The sequence below is a fragment of the Muscardinus avellanarius genome, assembly GCF_963383645.1.
Source record: "Muscardinus avellanarius genome assembly, chromosome: 1".
In the NCBI taxonomy this organism is placed as follows: domain Eukaryota; kingdom Metazoa; phylum Chordata; class Mammalia; order Rodentia; family Gliridae; genus Muscardinus; species Muscardinus avellanarius.
Window position 1 is genome coordinate 194,217,292 of NC_137786.1, and position 17,343 is coordinate 194,234,634.

The 17,343-nt window shown below is 38.2% G+C and overlaps 1 protein-coding gene across 1 annotated transcript in view; it reads left to right on the forward strand.

Annotated features, from left to right (window-relative positions):
- ZDHHC13 (zDHHC palmitoyltransferase 13) overlaps positions 1-15,389 on the forward strand; it is a gene marked incomplete at its 3' end in the record, with an annotated part of 40,565 nt that extends 25,176 nt beyond the window's left edge. The window contains exons 10-16 of the mRNA XM_080706317.1: positions 614-732; positions 2,241-2,303; positions 3,227-3,320; positions 5,168-5,251; positions 10,564-10,721; positions 12,896-12,993; positions 15,251-15,389. Of these exons, the coding sequence (XP_080562443.1) occupies positions 614-732; positions 2,241-2,303; positions 3,227-3,320; positions 5,168-5,251; positions 10,564-10,721; positions 12,896-12,993; positions 15,251-15,389 (755 nt within the window). The remainder of the gene's footprint in view (positions 1-613; positions 733-2,240; positions 2,304-3,226; positions 3,321-5,167; positions 5,252-10,563; positions 10,722-12,895; positions 12,994-15,250) is intronic.
- Positions 15,390-17,343: the final 1,954 nt, after the last annotated feature.

Sequence of the window (17,343 nt, forward strand, 5' to 3'; positions counted from 1 at the left end):
AGTGTGTGCTACCATGCCTGGCCATACTTATTCGTGAAACACATTTTATCCTAATTTATCCATAATTACCTTTCCCTAGTATCATGTAATTTATAATTATTTTACAAGGAAAGAATTTCTTAACTCACCTGAAAACAATTATAAAGTTTAGTTACTAAACTTGTCAGTAGGAAATTTTTACATTTATCTACTATCTAGGAAAATATTTTTAATTGGAATCTCTGAACTAAATTGTGCATTGCTTTGAATGATTTTGTTAAAATGATATTTTCCTGGATGCTCATTTCAGAGCTACAGTTACTCTATTGGAGATTAATTTATTTGGGTCTTTAATGTTTCTCAGTCTTTAGGATGTTCTTCATAAAAAATTGTGACTATTTTTATCAGTATTTAGTATGCTTCAACTAATGAAGCATTAACCTCTAGCCAGTCAGGAGCAAATTCCCTATGATTGGGCCATGTTTGGGGATAGGGATTTGTGCACACGGGGAAGTTGAAGGCAAAATGCAGAGAAGGGAGGTTCGTAAGCACCAATAATGAAATTTACTTGTATCACAATTACACTGTTCTTAATGGAAGTTTGTATTTTCCTTAACTTGGCTTCAACATGTAGCAGGTTCTCCTATCTATTTCATCTTTGTCTTCAGCATAATGGCTTTTCTCTACTTTTTCTACAAGACTTGGGCAACCGATCCAGGCTTTACTAAAGCTTCTGAAGAAGAAAGGAAAGTGGTGAGCTTTTCATATAATGTCTTGTGTGTGCTTGTTTTGTTTTTCTTTTAAATCAGAGAATATGAAGCTGGGTATGGTGTCACACATCTGTAATCCCTGTACTTGAGAGGCTGAGACAGGAGGATCACAGGTACAAGGACAGCCTCAGCAAGGAGTGAGACTCATCAACCTAGCAAGACCTTGTTTCCAAATATATAAAGTCAGGCTGGGGGTGTAGATCAAAGGTAGAATGCCTCTGGCTTCAATACTTAGTACCACATTTAAATAAATAAATAAATGGATATATAAACTTCACAAAGTTTCAGCCATGTTGGTTTTTGTAATGACTGCATAGCCAGTACCTGCCATCTAATAGATGGATGCATTAGAAATGTGAGGTGATTAAATCAGCAAAATGAGATTTCTTCATGGTTATACTTTTTTATTTGCATAGTGAAATTTTTTTTAATGTTAATTTCTTTGTAATTCCAATACTTGAAAAGCGGAGACAGGGATTGCAGGTTTGAGACCAGCCTCAGCTACTTAGTGAGACCCTCCAAAATTTAGTGAGACTCTGTTTAAAGACTAAAAAGTAGTGCATGGAGGTAGAATGCCCCTGGATTTAGTTCCTAGTACTGAAAAAGAAAGTTATTTTCTATAATTTTTTTTTTTTTTTTTTTTTTTTTTTTGTGTGTGTGTGTAGTACTGGGGATGGAAGTCAGGGGTATTCTACCTCTGAGCTATACCCCTAGCCCTATTTTTTAATCTTTATTTTGAAACAGGGTCTCACTGAGTTGCAAAGGGCCTAAGTAGCTGAGGCTGGCTACAAACCTAAGCAATCCTGTCTCAGCCTCCCAAATGCTGGGATTACAGGTGTGCACCACCATGCCCTGCTACTAAGACATTTTTAGATGTGATTTTTAAAAAAATATGATCTCCCACCTTCTTTTAATAATAGCTTTTAATTTAGTTTAAACTTCCTCACTATATGATAGGTAACTAAGCAAGGGCCAAGGGATTCCTTCTCTTTAGGGACCAAGGAGGTATTCCATTTCTTCCTCACATGTGAAGTTGTCAGATGACATGACACATTTTTCATTTGCTCATGAGTATTTACAGGTTAGAGAGAACATTGTCATTTGTTACCTAAAACCAGAATTCCTGACTTCGTCTTTAGTGCTTAGTTTTGCTATGTACTGGTTGTTGTTTTTTCTTTAATGGGTATGAATATATGAATATTTACTTTCTTCTAGTAGGTAATAAGTAGATATTTCTATTCATGAAAAGAAGGTTAGTGAAGGAGGTGGTGGGGCCAGCAGTTCTTATACAATCTAATTTATTGGCTATTGCCTGAAAATGCAGCCTTGAAAAGTTACATTATTTCAAGCACAGAATGATTTGTGGAAAGTATTCTAAATTGTTTTTCTAGCTATTTTAGTATGAGTGAGAGCTTTAAGAATAGTCCATAACTATGCATAATACATTCTTCAATAAAGTACCACCAAAAGGTCAAACTATATGTCTTTCAGAATATTATCACCCTTGCAGAAACTGGCTGTCTGGACTTCAGAACATTTTGTACGTCGTGTCTTGTGAGTCTTTTCTGTATAATTTTTTGTTTTCTATAGTAAAAAAGCAAATTCTTGGTAATATTGCCCACAAAAGCATTTGTCAAATATTCATGGCATTCTTTTATACCTTTCTTTCTCTCTCTCTCTTTCTTTCTTCCTTCCTTCCTTTCTTTCTTTCTTTCTTTCTTTCTTTCTTTCTTTCTTTCTTTCTTTCTTTTTTTTGTGGTACTTAGGACTGAACTCAGGGGCATTCTACCTCTGAGCTACAGTACTGGCCTGGGTCCTCCTGTCTCAGCCTCCCAAGTACTGAGTTTACAGGCATGCGCCACCACGCCCGGCTTATAAACCTTTTTTTTATTTATTATCCAGTTCTAACTTTGTATTACTGTCAAAACAATTTTCTGCTATGAACCTATGAAATAATGTTTATAATATCATGGAGTTGCTTATAGTCAAATTTCTTTGTGAATTATCCACAGTGTTTTGTTTGCTGTTTCCTGTCACAAAGCATATATTAGAACCAGGTTCAAGTCAGAGGCACATAATAACCTAGAAACCACATAGTAAAGCCTCTTATTTTGCAAACGAGGAATCAAGGGCTAGAGGAAGGAATTTAATCCCTCTAATTATTGGAAGAACCAGAAATGGAACTTGGGTTTTCTTTTTCTTAGTCAAGTGCTCAATCTGCTACATGGTACTGGCTCAGTGTCCTTTATTCAGGGTGAATAAATTCCAGAATACAAATGTTTCATACTGGTGACTAAATCAGAGTACATATAAGAGTAAATATTAATAAGACATTAAGAGACTTCATGTGAATGGAATATCTATTAAGGGTTATTTTCATCCGTGTCTTTATGACCTGGGATTTAATTTTTGCTTATGATTTGTTACCACTTTGAGACAATATTTTTTGCTTAGGCCTCTTTTAATTACCCACTTAGATAAGGAAGCCATTAAGGTCACTCCACTGCCATGTGTGCAACTCTTGTGTGGCTCGATACGATCAACACTGCCTGTGGACTGGACGGTGCATAGGTGAGAGATTTAATTTTTCAGTTACCACTCTGAAGTTAATGAATGCTTAGTTATATGTCTGGTTCATAGAAAAAGTAAAAGGGCATCCAAGGGCTTTTTGTAGATTTTTCTTAATCTGAGAATCATCTTTATTGCATAGTGTAGAGTTTTGGAAAACTGCTGAGGTTGATAATGATAATTATCATAATTATGTAGTATTTCACATATGATATCCAGTTTGATTATCAGAACTCTCCTGTGAGGTTGATAACTCCATTTTTAAGCCAAAAAAGTATAAAAGGTGAATTACTTGCTTAAGATCACTTTAGTAATACCACTCTTCCCCTCCAGATATCATGCTCTTTCTATATGTTCTTCTATAAGACAAGGTTGTGACTTGTCTTAATTCGTCCTCTCTGCTTGCCTCCTTCAAGGCTCAGGTAGGTACTAGAACCAGAGATGGCAGAAATCTGGGGATAGCCTTCTACCCAGGGAATATTCCTTTTCTTGATCTGCCCTCCTGAGTTTCCTCTGAGCCATCAGTAAAAGGCAGGGGTTTCTTACGAAGAACTCCAGAGGAACTATGATTGTGACTCTTGAGCTGATAGGCTTTTTTAAGGCTGAGGAATAGAATTGCCATAAGCTGTCAGGTTTCCTTGGTACATTTTGGGGTTCTCTCCATTTCCTAGAGAAAAGTAGCTAAGTGATTTTTGGAGACGCTAAACTTTCTGGACCCCATCCACCATAAAGGTTAGATTATTGGCATTATTTCAAGCAGCATTGAATGGCAGCAGAAAAACAATATCCCCGAGCTCAAACATTTTTACACACTCCTTTTAATAGTGTCTTCACATGCATCATCTTGTTTGGTTGCCACAGGTCTGCAAAGTAAAAAAGATGTTATCTTCATATTATAAGTAAGAATGTCAGTGTAGGAAAATTAAACAACTTAACCTACAGAGACACAGTTAATAATCAGTAACCCTAGATCTCTTGATTTCAGTGGGTATTGCTCTTTCTGCCAGGCTTTGCTGCTGCAGGAGAAAACAGGACCTGATGTGATGATACCTGAAGGGCATTTGTACCATTAACATTAAAATGTTCCATCTCTAGCATCAAGTAGGCGCAAGCAAGAAGCCAGCACATACAGGAAAGGGGCATGTCTGCCTGGCACCCCTCGCCCTTCTGTCTCTGTACACTTTGGTAGGCTGCAGGTTTCTCCCCTTCTGCTGTGTCCAGTCTCCTGCAACATGTATATATGTTGCTCTTCCTTGGATTTGTTTTCTCTGTTCCCAGGATCAATTCAGTCCTTGATTCTTATAAACATTTTCATGGAAGGAAGAAAGAGACAGTATGATTTTCCTAAAATTCTGCCTGTTTGCCTCCCTCCAACACAGTATAGGCCAGCCTAGAGCTGTGTTTCCTAATTAACTTTATTCTATTTATACAAAGTATCTTCTCATAGGTAAATAGGAAATAAACATTAATTAATATGGACAACTGGCTATAGCCTAGCAGAAGCATTTGATATTTTAAAAGCAAAGCAACAGCATATTTCTGTTTTACTGTGGTGACGGCATTTTCAGGAACTGGCTTAAAGATCTTATTTAGCCGGGCGTGGTGGCGCACGCTTGTAATCCCCGTGCTTGGGAGGCAGAGACAGGAGGATCGCGCAGGTTCAAAGCCAGCCGCACGCTCTGGCTTAGGAGACCCTGTTTCCAAATAAAAATGTAAAAATAGGTCTGGGAGTGTAGCCTGGAGGTAGAAGGGCTTCCAGGAACCCCAGTAACACCAAGAAAAAAGAAAAGATCTAGGAAGTCATTATATGAAAAGCAAGTATTAAGTATCATGTTCTTTTTTTTATTTAGGCTTTGGCAACCATCACTATTATATATTCTTCTTGTTTTTCCTTTCCTTGGTATGTGACTGGATTATATATGGATCTTTCATCTGTAAGTATAAATTTTTCTTATAAGCTTATGCACCTGAACCCAATTCTACTTTCCTTATAACTCATTATATATCGTATTCTGGCTGGGTGACTATAAACCATCCCCCTAATAAAAATGGAGTGGATACCTCTAAGACTCAACATTATAAAGCTACAAGTAATGTTAGGTTAGCTCTCCATACTTTGGAAAAAAACTTAATATTTTTGGGAAGTGGTTAAAAATAGAAACTCATTTAAGGCAGATATAGATTTGTTCCCCCCAGGAAGGCAAAAAGCTGGCTGCTCAAGGACAAAACAAAGTGAAAAAAAAAAAAAAGAAAGAAAGTATTGTAGGTAGAAAGGTTGAGGAATAATGGACACAGTAAACTGAGAGACAAATGTCTGAAAGCACATGCTCTTGGGTAAGTATAACCTGAAACTGAGAACTAGTGGGAAAATTATAATAATTGAAAGGTGGGAAATAATAACTTGGAAGAAAACATTAGATCACTTATTCTGCAGCCCTGATAAAAGAAAATAACTTTCAGTAATAGTTTAAAGGGTGTCTAGGAGTGACATGTAAGGAATGACATCCAGCTGTTCTGAAGTAATTGACTAAGAACAAGATTTAATTTTTATTTTTATTTATTTGTATTTTTATGTAGATCATTGAAAATGGCAGACATTCAGACAGTGCTTGGTGTCCCCCTTTCCCCTTCCCTCCCTCCCAACAATGAGTGTCCAGGTTAACCATGCTACATTCACACTTATACACATACTCGAATGTAGCTCCTTCATTAATCAACCTCAGCCTTCTTCCTCTCCTACTCTTCCTTTCTAGGTTTGCTGAGGTTTCCCCTCCATTATCTGGAGTCCCTCTGGTATCCCCAGTACTCCCTGGTTTGGGCATATTAGAGAAAGTATATGTCCCTTCTCTTTCTGTGCTTAGCTGATCTCACTTAACATAATTAAGAACAGAATTGAAATTGAAGCAGGAAGTATTAGGTTAGATTTTGGATTACATGACTTCCCTGTAATCAGCTACTCTGGAGGCCAAGACAGGAGGATTCTAATTTCAAGACTAGCCTGTAGCAAGACTCTGTCTCAAATAAAGCTAAGAATAATAAAAATAAAAAGTCTAGAGATGTAGTTCTGTGCTGTGGTGCTTGCAAGCTGGAGGCCCTAGATTCAATCCCCAATGCTGTCAAAAAAAAGTTTTATTATACTTTTCAAACCTTGAAATAGAAAACTCACTAGAAAAACTTTTACTTTTTATTTATTTGGACTTTAACTGTTTATTATTTACTTTGAAGGCTTTGGGAAAATTTGGACACAGAATCTTGTAATTTGCTTCTATCCTTTTTTTCCCTTTTTTTTTTATTCTTTATTTTGAAACAGGTTCTCACTGAGTTGCAAAGGGCCTCCTCACTAAGTAGATGAGTCTTTCCTCAAACCGTGATCCTCCTGTCTCAGCCTCCCAAATGCTGGGATTACAGGCATGCGCCACCACACCCGATTTCTATCTATTCTTATGTTACCATAAAGTACTATTTTGTTTCTTCAGCTGAAATCTGCAAAAAGACATTAGGAAAGTTTTTCCCTTCATTCTTTTCTTTTTCTCTGAGTATACCCAGTCCCAACATTCTTGTGAGCTCATGATCTTTCTTCTCATCCCTTACCCCCTACTTTCTTTAGATTTACTTTTTTATTTATTTATTTATTTGTGGTACTGGGGTTCCTGGAAACCCTTATACCTCCGGGCTCCACTCCCAGACCTTTTTTTTGGAAACAGGGTCTCTTATGCCAGCATGGCTGGCTTCGAACCTGCACAATCCTCCTGTCTCCACCTCCCAAGCTCAGGGATTACAAGCGTGCACCACCACGCCCGGCTTAAATTTACTTTTTGAAAGACAGTTTCTTTATATTGCCCTCCAGCTTCCCAGTTCCCTTTCCAGGTAATATCTAGTATTACACAATTTGTTGTTTTGGGGGTTTATGTGTAGGGATTGCTGGTATCTATATGAAATTATTATTTTTTTGCCTGACATAGGCATGACAAGAGCTTCAGGTACCTTGTAAGACCCTTTCCCACCTGACACCTTAGGTGTCTGATCTCTAGGGAATGGTATGTAGCTAAATATAGATGTCACCATCTCACAAAGGACCATGATAGTTAGAAGGCTAAGTCTCCTGAGCTAAAAGCCAGGTGGTGTGTTCCTGTAATCCCAGCTTCTCAGGAGTCTGAGGCTGGAAGGATCACAAGTCTGGAGTCAACCTATGAAACTTAGCAAGACCCTGTCTCAAAATAAAATTTAAAAAGGGTTGGATGTAGCTCAATGGTAGAGCAGTTGGCTAGCATGTCTAAAGCTGTGGGTTTAATCCTCAGTACTATAAAAAATAAAGATTCCTGAGTCACTTCTTGTCAAAGGCCACCAGTAACCTTGAGCACTGGAATATTAAAATCTTAGATTATGTATTTGTCACAAGAAATAAAATATATTTTGACAGTGCTTTAGAGACAGCTGCCTCTTTAAGGCTTGACAATAAAACATATTCTTGGAAAACCTTTCTGGGTTGGCTCAGTGACCAGTTTGTCTCTTGGACTTGATCCTAGGGGAGAGAAGCCAGATTTTACACCGCTCTTGTCTCTCCTCTCTTCCCTCTCCTTGCCAAAAATAGTTTCTATGTTCAGCATAAGACTCTATTGATAAGGACAGAAGCAATTTTCCATCACATTCAGTCTGCCCATGTTAGTTTTTTTTTAAATTACACACATCGCTTCAGAGCCCCCCCCCCCGCTCTGAACTAGTGTTTTTACTGTTTTGTGAGAAACAATCCTTCCTTACCCTGACTCTGTATACTACCCTGTAGACTAGCTGAACATACTTGCTTACGTTTATTTCATTTATATTCTAACGGTATTTCTTTGCAATGAGTGAGTGCATGGTATCATTTATCATTCCTTCACAGACAGGAAACTCAGATTTGCGCTCCATTTCTCTAGTGAGGCTCACTGTCATCCCATCCACTTTGTTTACCATTAACACTCTTACCACTAGAGTCCTGCTATGTCCCCTCTTCCTCATGTGGCCCTGTAGCATCGACTTCTGCCTCTGCATGGCCTCCTTCTACTTCATCTTTTGTAAGGTGTATTTTCAGAGTGAACACTAAGTGAGCCAGAAAGTGTCAGCAGCCCTACAAGTTATAGGGAGAAAGATAATAGACCAGTATGAGGAAGAACTGGCAGAGCTATCTCACTATGAAACAGTTTACTTGAAACAATATAAATGCACTTCATTAACATGACTACATGTTAAGAATATATTAACACAAATTAAAGTGATATATTGTGTAAGATAATGTGAACAACCACTTGCAGCCATATCTTTGATATTAAATCTCAAATCAATATTTCAGTGTGAGAACATCACCATAATTTTATTCTGTGTTATCAAAAAATTTCTCAGTAGTTAGCAGTAGAAATCCATAAACTAAAAGAAAGTAGTTATTTTATCCATTTGGAAGTTGTTTTCTCTCCTTGCTGTTGGAAATTATTTCTTTACTTATTTATTTTTGTGATATCAACTGCATTGGATGCATCTTTCTCTGCCATCCTAAACTGGAATTTTAAAGACAGTATAATTTACCTGACTTGTCACCATGAGTTGTTACTCTTATGGTAATTGCTCTTAAAATGCTTCTGATATATATTCACGAAAGGTGGTTAGAAATCAAATGAGACTCAAAAAAGGGAGGGAAAAATGATATTTAGGAGTAAAATGGACAGTTGATAATGAAGTCATGGACTTATTTTTTTTTTTCCTGTCCTAGGAGTTCTTCAATGCTGCTTTGGGTTAGTGTCTGAAAATCCTTGTCAAATTTTCAGGCTCTTATGAAACCTCAAAGTGCAATTGAGAAATAACGCCCCCCCCCCACACACACACACACACTTTTTTGTACTGGGGATTGAACTCAGGGGCATTCTTCCTCCACTCTATGCCCTTAGATCTTTTTATTTTTTATTTTTAAACAGAAACTCACTGAGATACTAAGGGTCTTGCCAAATTTCTGAGGCTGGCCCTCAACCTGAGATCCTCCTATCTCAGGTTTCCAAGGAATGGAATGATAGGTGTTTGCCCTCAGCCCATCTATAATTCAGTCTTTATGTATGGCTATGATGCCTGTAACAGTCAAGACCTTGAAGATGTGTTACCCTTGTTTTCTACTGATTCCTATCTGTATTTCTCCTTATGACTGCTCTTGGTTCATGGGTTAGGGGGTCAATATCATATAAGTCATGGTGAAGTTCTCACTTTCATTTGACATATAGCTGCCCTGGATGAGAAAGTGAGCTCTGGCCATCTGATTCTTGCTTTGTGTTCTTTCTTGGATGTGTCTGTATTATAAGTCCCTTTGCCTGTTCTTTTTTCCCCTGCAGGGATAGTTGTGGTGCTGGTGCTGAGGTATACCCATCCTTGGCTCCCTTTGTGCTGTTTAGGTTGTGTTCTGATAGTACTGAGGCACTTGTAGAATGTCTTGTGCCCAGAGCAATCGTCTGTTCATCTGAAGCTGTGTCTGTGTGTCAGGGAGTGTGTGTCCTTGGGCACTCTCTGTAGGGGCAATGCTCTGGCACTGTAACACTGAGCTTCATCCCCAGCCCTTTTCATTTTTCATTTTGAGGCAGAGTCTCACTATGTTGCCCAGTGGGATCTGCTATCCTACCTCAGCCTCACAAGTGGCTGGAATTACAGGTGTATACCCCCATGCCCAGCTCATTTGAACTTTTGATAAAAGTTTATAATCAGGCCTGTAATAGACCCATAATTTGCTATAATATGAATAAAATGGATAATTTTCTAGAACAAATATTTTATTGAATAGAATCATTCTCTGTTGTCAAGACCTTAAACAATCATGGCCAATACATTTTATGCTGAGTATGCTGAAGTGAATGAAGGTTTTATGCACATTTTTCACTTGTCCTTTACAGTTGTTGATGTGGTGACCACATCAACACTTCACTAACACTCAGATGCCATTTTCTCATGTTTGGTAGCTGAACTGCCATTTGGAAAATAACCTCTTTAAGTTGCACTCCTGGGGTTTTGTCTGTATCTCTGTTCAGTGCTGGGGACTGAACTGATGGCCTCACTACATGCTAAGCATGCACTCTACCACTGAGCTATTCCTCCAGCCCCTGAAGTCGAATTCTTATCTGTGCTATCATGTCTTTCATATCTCCCTAAATATGACTTCAGTGTGTTTATGTTCTTGAAGAATGTTCACTAGTTTTTTGTCACTTTTAATAATGAGTTCCTTTTTGTGAATTCACAGATTGGTCAAATCATTGTACCACAACATTCAAGGAAGATGGACTGTGGACCTACCTCAATCAGATCGTGGCCTGTTCCCCTTGGGTTTTATATATCTTCATGTTAGCAGTTTTCCATTTTTCATGGTCAACATTTTTGTTAGTAAATCAACTATTTCAGGTAGTTATTTCCCATAATGCTTTTAAAGAAAATTTCTGGTAACCTACAGTGAGGTAGAGAGATTTGAATTTAAAATTGGAAGATTTAGATTCTAAATTCATTGTATCTCTTTGTGAGTGTAGGCACATCGTTTGAACACTCTTGAATTTCAGTTTCCTTGTCTGTAAAATGAGGATATCAATGCCTATCTACTTTACTGGATGGTTTTAAAGGTTAGGATGGTAAAGTATGTGTTAAGACTAGACCAAGGGATGATCTAATCTGACCTCTATTTTACAGATAGAGGTACAGTGAGGTGAAATGAGTTTCTCGTGGTCATCCTGTGAGTGTGAGTGGTAAAATCAGAACTGGAAACTTAGTTCTTTGGACAGCTCCCATAAAGGGCTCTTTCCATCAAACAAATTATATAATGAGTGAATGCATAAGTATAAGCTGTAAAACATCCTAAAAATATGAGGCAATCATTTTCTCTCGGTTTTTCCACTGTGTTCCCCTATGCAGTGCTTGGGTGGATAGGAGTAGGAAGAAAGGAAAGATACACCCCTAACAAGCTCATGGCCATTAGAAAGTTCAAGCTCATGGCCATTAGAAAGTTCAAGCTCTAAGTAAGGCAGAAGTCACCTTCAGCTTTCCACAAAACTTCTATCCCCTCCCAGCTGCCTTCTTCCCCCTAGGGTCTACACTAATTTTCATTGTTGCTGTGACCTACCCACATGGAATGGGACAGTGGTCGTCAGTCTGAACCAATTTCTGCAAGATCTCAGATAACTAGAGCAGATAACTCAAGTAAAAGGAATTCCACTTTTATGTGGAAGTAACCAATTAAAAAATGATAATGATAATAAAAATAAAGGAAGGAGAAGAGAAAGAGAGGGAGAGAGAAAATCCTAAGGGAAGTAGTTAATACTGACTAAACTGAGATTTCTGGGTATTCATATTAATCTATCCCTCTGACATTACCAGTTCAGGTAATAAGAATGGATATTAGCATCAATGATACTAGCATCAGTGATTATTAATATTAATCACTATCATTTAAAATAGCTGATATTTATATATTAGATACATTTTACAAATAATTTACCTTCCCATTTCCTCATAGCATTTGAGATGTAGACCATGCCAAAGTAGTATATGTATTTTATGGATGAGAAAACTAAACCTAAGAGATGTTGAGTGCCTTGCTTATTATGGCCATAATAAGAGCTGGGGTTAGAAGTAGAACCCAAGATATAAAACGCCAATTTTAATTCTCTTCTTTTCTGGACTCTTAGAACAAGTACAAGTAATATGAGGTTATAATATCCTTAATTTCTCAAAAAAAAAGGTTATATGTTTGTCTATACTTTGTATGGAAGAAAACTGGGCTCAGGATAATTTTTAATAAAAATTCAGAGCAGAGTTGTTTTCTTAAAATAATCCAGTTTTTTTTTAAAACTTTCATTTCCTGAGATACCGTTTAGTCATGATTTTGACTAAGCATACAGGCTAGGAGCAGGGGCTGTGTCCTCACACTGACCCAGGTCACTCTCAGCACTGCCACCCTCAGCCGTGTTGCCTTGTTATTTCACCTCGATTAGCCTCAGCACTCGGTATTTTAAATATATTATCAAATCCTTGAAAAACAGTATAAGGGTGGTAAGATTAGCTTCACTTTACAAATTGGGAAATTGATATTTCAGTTGTTTTGAGGATTGAGTATTTGATAGTTACTGTTTTTAAGTCACTTTCATTCTTACTCTTCCCAAGTTTATGGATTTAAATATTCTTCACTGCAGTTTATTAACTTTTTTCTTTGGCACCTCTTCAAAGAGATTCTAACTAGTATACGGATCTTTCATGTGTTTAATGCATTGAAAATCTAAACATGAACGTACCCATAAGCTATGGCTTGAATTAATAAAGTAGTTATTTTCTGAATCTAAGTAAATGTATAGTGTTTCCTAGTAGGTAATTAAAGTCAGAAAGACTAAAAGAAAAAACTTCTAGATTTATATAGGAGAATATAATTTAGGGGCTCTGAACTTTGCCCTCACCATGATCTATGATTAGAAGACTGAAGATACTGCTTTCAGAGGAGTTCTAAATGCTTGCCAGTGTCCTGTGATGTACTCTTAAGAGTGATGGATCTATGCTACGGTATTTTTCATGTACCTTCCAATATTCTTTTTCAGATTGCTTTTCTGGGCCTAACCTCCCATGAGAGAATCAGCCTGCTAAAGCAGAGCAGACATATGAAACAGACCTTGTCCCTCAGGAAGACACCATACAAGTAAGTGAATTCTGTTGTGGCCCCTGAGTTCTGTGGAAGATCCCTAGCCGCTTTCTTCCTAACCTAGGGCCACCACCCATGGCCACTCTGCTACACTCTGACTTGCTATCTGGTAAAATTGAATCCCTCTTTCGTGAATACCTCAGTGACAGGGGTGGGTGGTAAGATCATAAGCCCCAGGGTGGTGAGGAATTTAGTCTGCTGGACTCAGCACAAATAGTAAGTGACTTTGAAGCTTTGCCAAGATGGAGAGTCTCTCAGTCAAGCCAGGTGGTCACAAGGTTGCATGTCACTGGCAGGAGTCCGTGTGAGATAATTAAGCATGTGGCTGAGTAAGCCAGCCACAGGGCTCTCTATAGCGAGCATCAGATTGTGTGCTTTGCCAGGATTTCCAACCTGGCTTTCTAGCACCAGAAATTATTTTAGCCCCATGCTTTTAGTATCAGTGCGAGGCTACTTTTTAGGTTTGGGTTAAGTGCCCCTTAGAGCATCAGTTTTGTAAGGCTTGTTCTCAGTTGAAAATGAGAGTGTTTATAGGAAGGCTGTCGTCTTGTGATAGGAAAGATCAGGCTTTGAAGCTTATCTTCCTGCCACCTACATCAGGGTCTTGGAGGCCGGGAGTGCTGCAGAGGTGACCCAGAACCCTCCAGGGATTTGAGCACTCACTGCATATCTCATGAGCAGAGTCTATTTTAAAGTCTACTCTTGGTACAAGATGAAAGTGTTAGGCTGTTAAGACAAATCAGAGATTGGGATATGACTACAGTGTGTATTTAGAGAGGAGAGAAGTTGACTTAATTGGGAAGAGGTGGCTCTAGCAATGAGAGTGGAGAGAGTAGTGTAAATCTTGTAATGATTATTTCAGACTGAAAATAATAGAGTCCCTTTCTCAGTGATTTAACAGAAGAATAAAATTTACTCTGCTAAAATATAGGAGCCTTGTGAAACAGGTGGAATTTTAAGCTGAGCTTTAGGAGATCTGGGTCAGGGTGTGATGGAGGTGGGAGAAAGGACATCCCAAACCCGAAGAAGAGTCTGAAAGGAGGTAGAAGTAAGAGCTGGTGTGTGTTTGTTAAGTAATAGCAACGTAAACTCAAGGTACGAAAGCAAAGCCTTAGAGCCACTTTAAATCTTACTTCTGAAGTCTTGCCCAGATCATAGATTTTATGTATTTGCTCTCCTCTAAGTTACTTTTACTTATTAATTAGGTGTTGAGCCAGGCCCTGTAATTCCTAGCCATCTCCCCGCTACCACTCCATCAATTCATACAGTGGGCCCTTTTCCTAGAAAGCTTCTTCCTGGGTAGTATTGATTCTTCACTGATATCATCCTTATGCACATGTGTGTTTTTATGTTTGCAGAGAGTTGGGTGAGACACTTAAAAGATAGGGCATAAGTGTAAAATAAGCGTTCATCATACTGGACTAAGATAACAGTTTAGGAGTTTAATGGAAAAAGAGTGATGCTAAGGACAGTTGTAGTAGGAAAGTTTCTAAGGGCATATGAATGCTAAACGGGCCTTGAAAACTTGTAGGACTTAGAAGAATGAGGGGGTTGCCTGAGGTAAGGATATGGGAGTATGGGTTCCAGGCCCGTGCAGTTATGATCACGGGGAATATAGAACCAGCATAGGAGCAGGAGGCTTGTAGAAATGAGTTGGGGAACTAAAACTTGAGCTCATTGTGTAGAACCTTGAATACAAAGAAGAAGAGTTTAGATTTGAGCCTCTGGGTATAGGATTGTCTTGAAGAATTGTGATTGGGAGGTGAGGGGCTATGAATATATCAAGTTTTGGAGGACTAGACAGTCTATAGTATGTAAGATGAAAGGAATTGCAACACGAACATCATTTAGAGAGCTATTGAAAAAAGCTTAGGGGAAAGTCTGTCTTGTTGACAACAGTTGTTCTGCCCTCCTATGTAGTAGGTTTTGAGGTAACCAAAGTCGAATTAGGGCAGTGAGACTTGAAAGAAAGAACTTAAAGTGAAAGGGATATGTATCCCAAAATGGTACAGTGAAGAAAAGCCCAGTTGTTGCTGGGCAGAATCTCAGAATAGAGATTCAGGTCCAGAAATGGAACTCAGTTTCAGTTTTAAGGTTCCCTAAGCCCAGAAACAGTATGATTACCACTGGATTTATGTAGGATCTTTAAAGGACACTGTACCTTACATCCTCAATGAATGTTTATGCTTTGAAGGACTGTTGGTCAGTAGCTACTCAGAAAGTGTAGTGAGACATGTTCTTTTTTTCTTGGCAGCCTTGGATTCACACAGAACCTAGCAGATTTTTTCCGGTGTGGCTGCTTTGGCTTGGTGAAGCCCTGTGCAATTGATTGGACATCCCAGTATACCATGGTCTTTCACCCAGCCAAAGAGAAGGTTCTTCGCTCCGTATGAAGAAAAGCAACTCAAAATTCTCATTCTGACTTTTATGTTGGTGTTCTGTGGTCTGAAAATGAAGTGAAATTTAGAGTTCACCCAAGCCCAAAGGAAAACACAGGTGGTTTTAAAGTGACTTTGGTAAAATGGTTCTCAATAAAGGCATATGCTCTTTCAGATTTAGAAAGGCTGTTCTTGAACAATCTTGGAAGACACCTTAAAAAAACTTCTATTTTTCACAAAAAATACAAGTTACTGTTTTTGGAAAATAATATTCACTGATGATGGACAAAATAAAAGTATTTTCAGATACTATATTGGTTATTTCAAAATAGTACTATTTGTTAAAGTAATTTTTGATATGTTATTTTTGTCTTTGTTGTATCTATTAATGTGTAAAGAATATTTAAATAGATATACCTGTTTTGCTTTCACACTTAATAAATTTGTTTTTGTAATTGAGACTTAGTTTCTGACACTTAAAACTTCTAGAATCTAAATTGAATCTGAATTTTTATATGATTTAAAGAAACTTAATTCACATCCCCAGGAATGAGTTGAGATTGCTGTCAGTACCAATAAGCAAGGTTTAATTTAGTGTTCCATCTTACTTAGAAAATTGAACATAGGAAGTCTTAAAGACATTACTAACATTACTTGATACCATTAAAATATTAGACTAGTCTAATTATAATTTCCCTTGTTCTAAAGGAAATGCTGGTTCACCTTTGATGCTAGTATAGTATATACAACCCTGTGTATGACAGCTTCCTGCTGTAAGTCATTTCTTACGGTCCCATTGTTTGGGGTAAAAGCTAAAATTATCAACATGACCTGCAAGGTTCTGAATAATGCAACCCTGTTTTATTTTGCCAGTGTCACTCTGGACCACATTCTACTCTACTCATGTTGACTGGTTCCTCAAAGAATTGTTTCTCTTTATTCCATAGAACTTTTGTAGATAAGGAAATCAAACCAAAAGACGCTTGTATCCTCTCCAAAGTCAACAAGATGCTAAGTGTGGTTGCCATTCCTAAAGTACCAATCACCTAGACTATCACCCAACCCATGGTATTTGTTCAATAAATATTTATATAATTTGTAGAGCAGAATAAAAGACTTTTAAGGAAGACATGATGTGATCAAAATTATATTTGAATACTCCAATTCTCAACAGGAGGACTTTTTAAAGCTTTATTCCCCCTTTCTTACCAACCCTTACCCAGTAAGTATTCTCAAGTTGTGGTCCAGAGGCTATTTAGATCAGAATCACTAGGGACAGAGGGAGAGTCCAGAGCTTACTTGTTTAAAATTCAAATTCCCCACCTCACATCTTCCCAACCAGTATATTCTAGTGCTTCTAACTGAATGGCTGTTTTGGGAGAAAGAACCTTTAAGAGGTAATTATAATTAAAGAAGATTATATAGATGGGCCTTAATCCAAATGACTGGTGTCCTTATTAAAAGAGAAGTAGAGAAGTTTAGGGCTCTGATACACGGAAAGAAGATCATGTGAAGACAGAAGAAGATGGCCTTCCTGCCAAGGAGAGAGGCTTCAGAAGAAACCAACCCTGCTGACCCCTTGACCATGGACCTCCAGCCCCCAGAACTGTGAGGAATTTTCTTTTGTCAAGGTACCCCATCTGTAGTACTTTTTTATGGCAGCTCTAGCAAACTGATATGCACACCAAAGAGTAGGAATGGACGGGATGTCTTCTAGAGGTGCCTGGGAGCGAGAATCAAGGAGACTTGGGCAGTGAGGTGAGGGTGAGGGAGTGAGCACAGTGAAGGATGATGAGGTTTGGCTTCGGTTTCCTGGGTACGTGAGTGGTGTGGCTAGTAACAGAAGTGCAGCGAGGGAAAGAAGGCTACATGGTCCTATAGACATGGCACGTGTATCTTGCCCCTCGGCAAGCCTGGAAATTTATGTAGGATTTTGTGCATAAATGAGCAGCACTGGGTAATTTCTCAT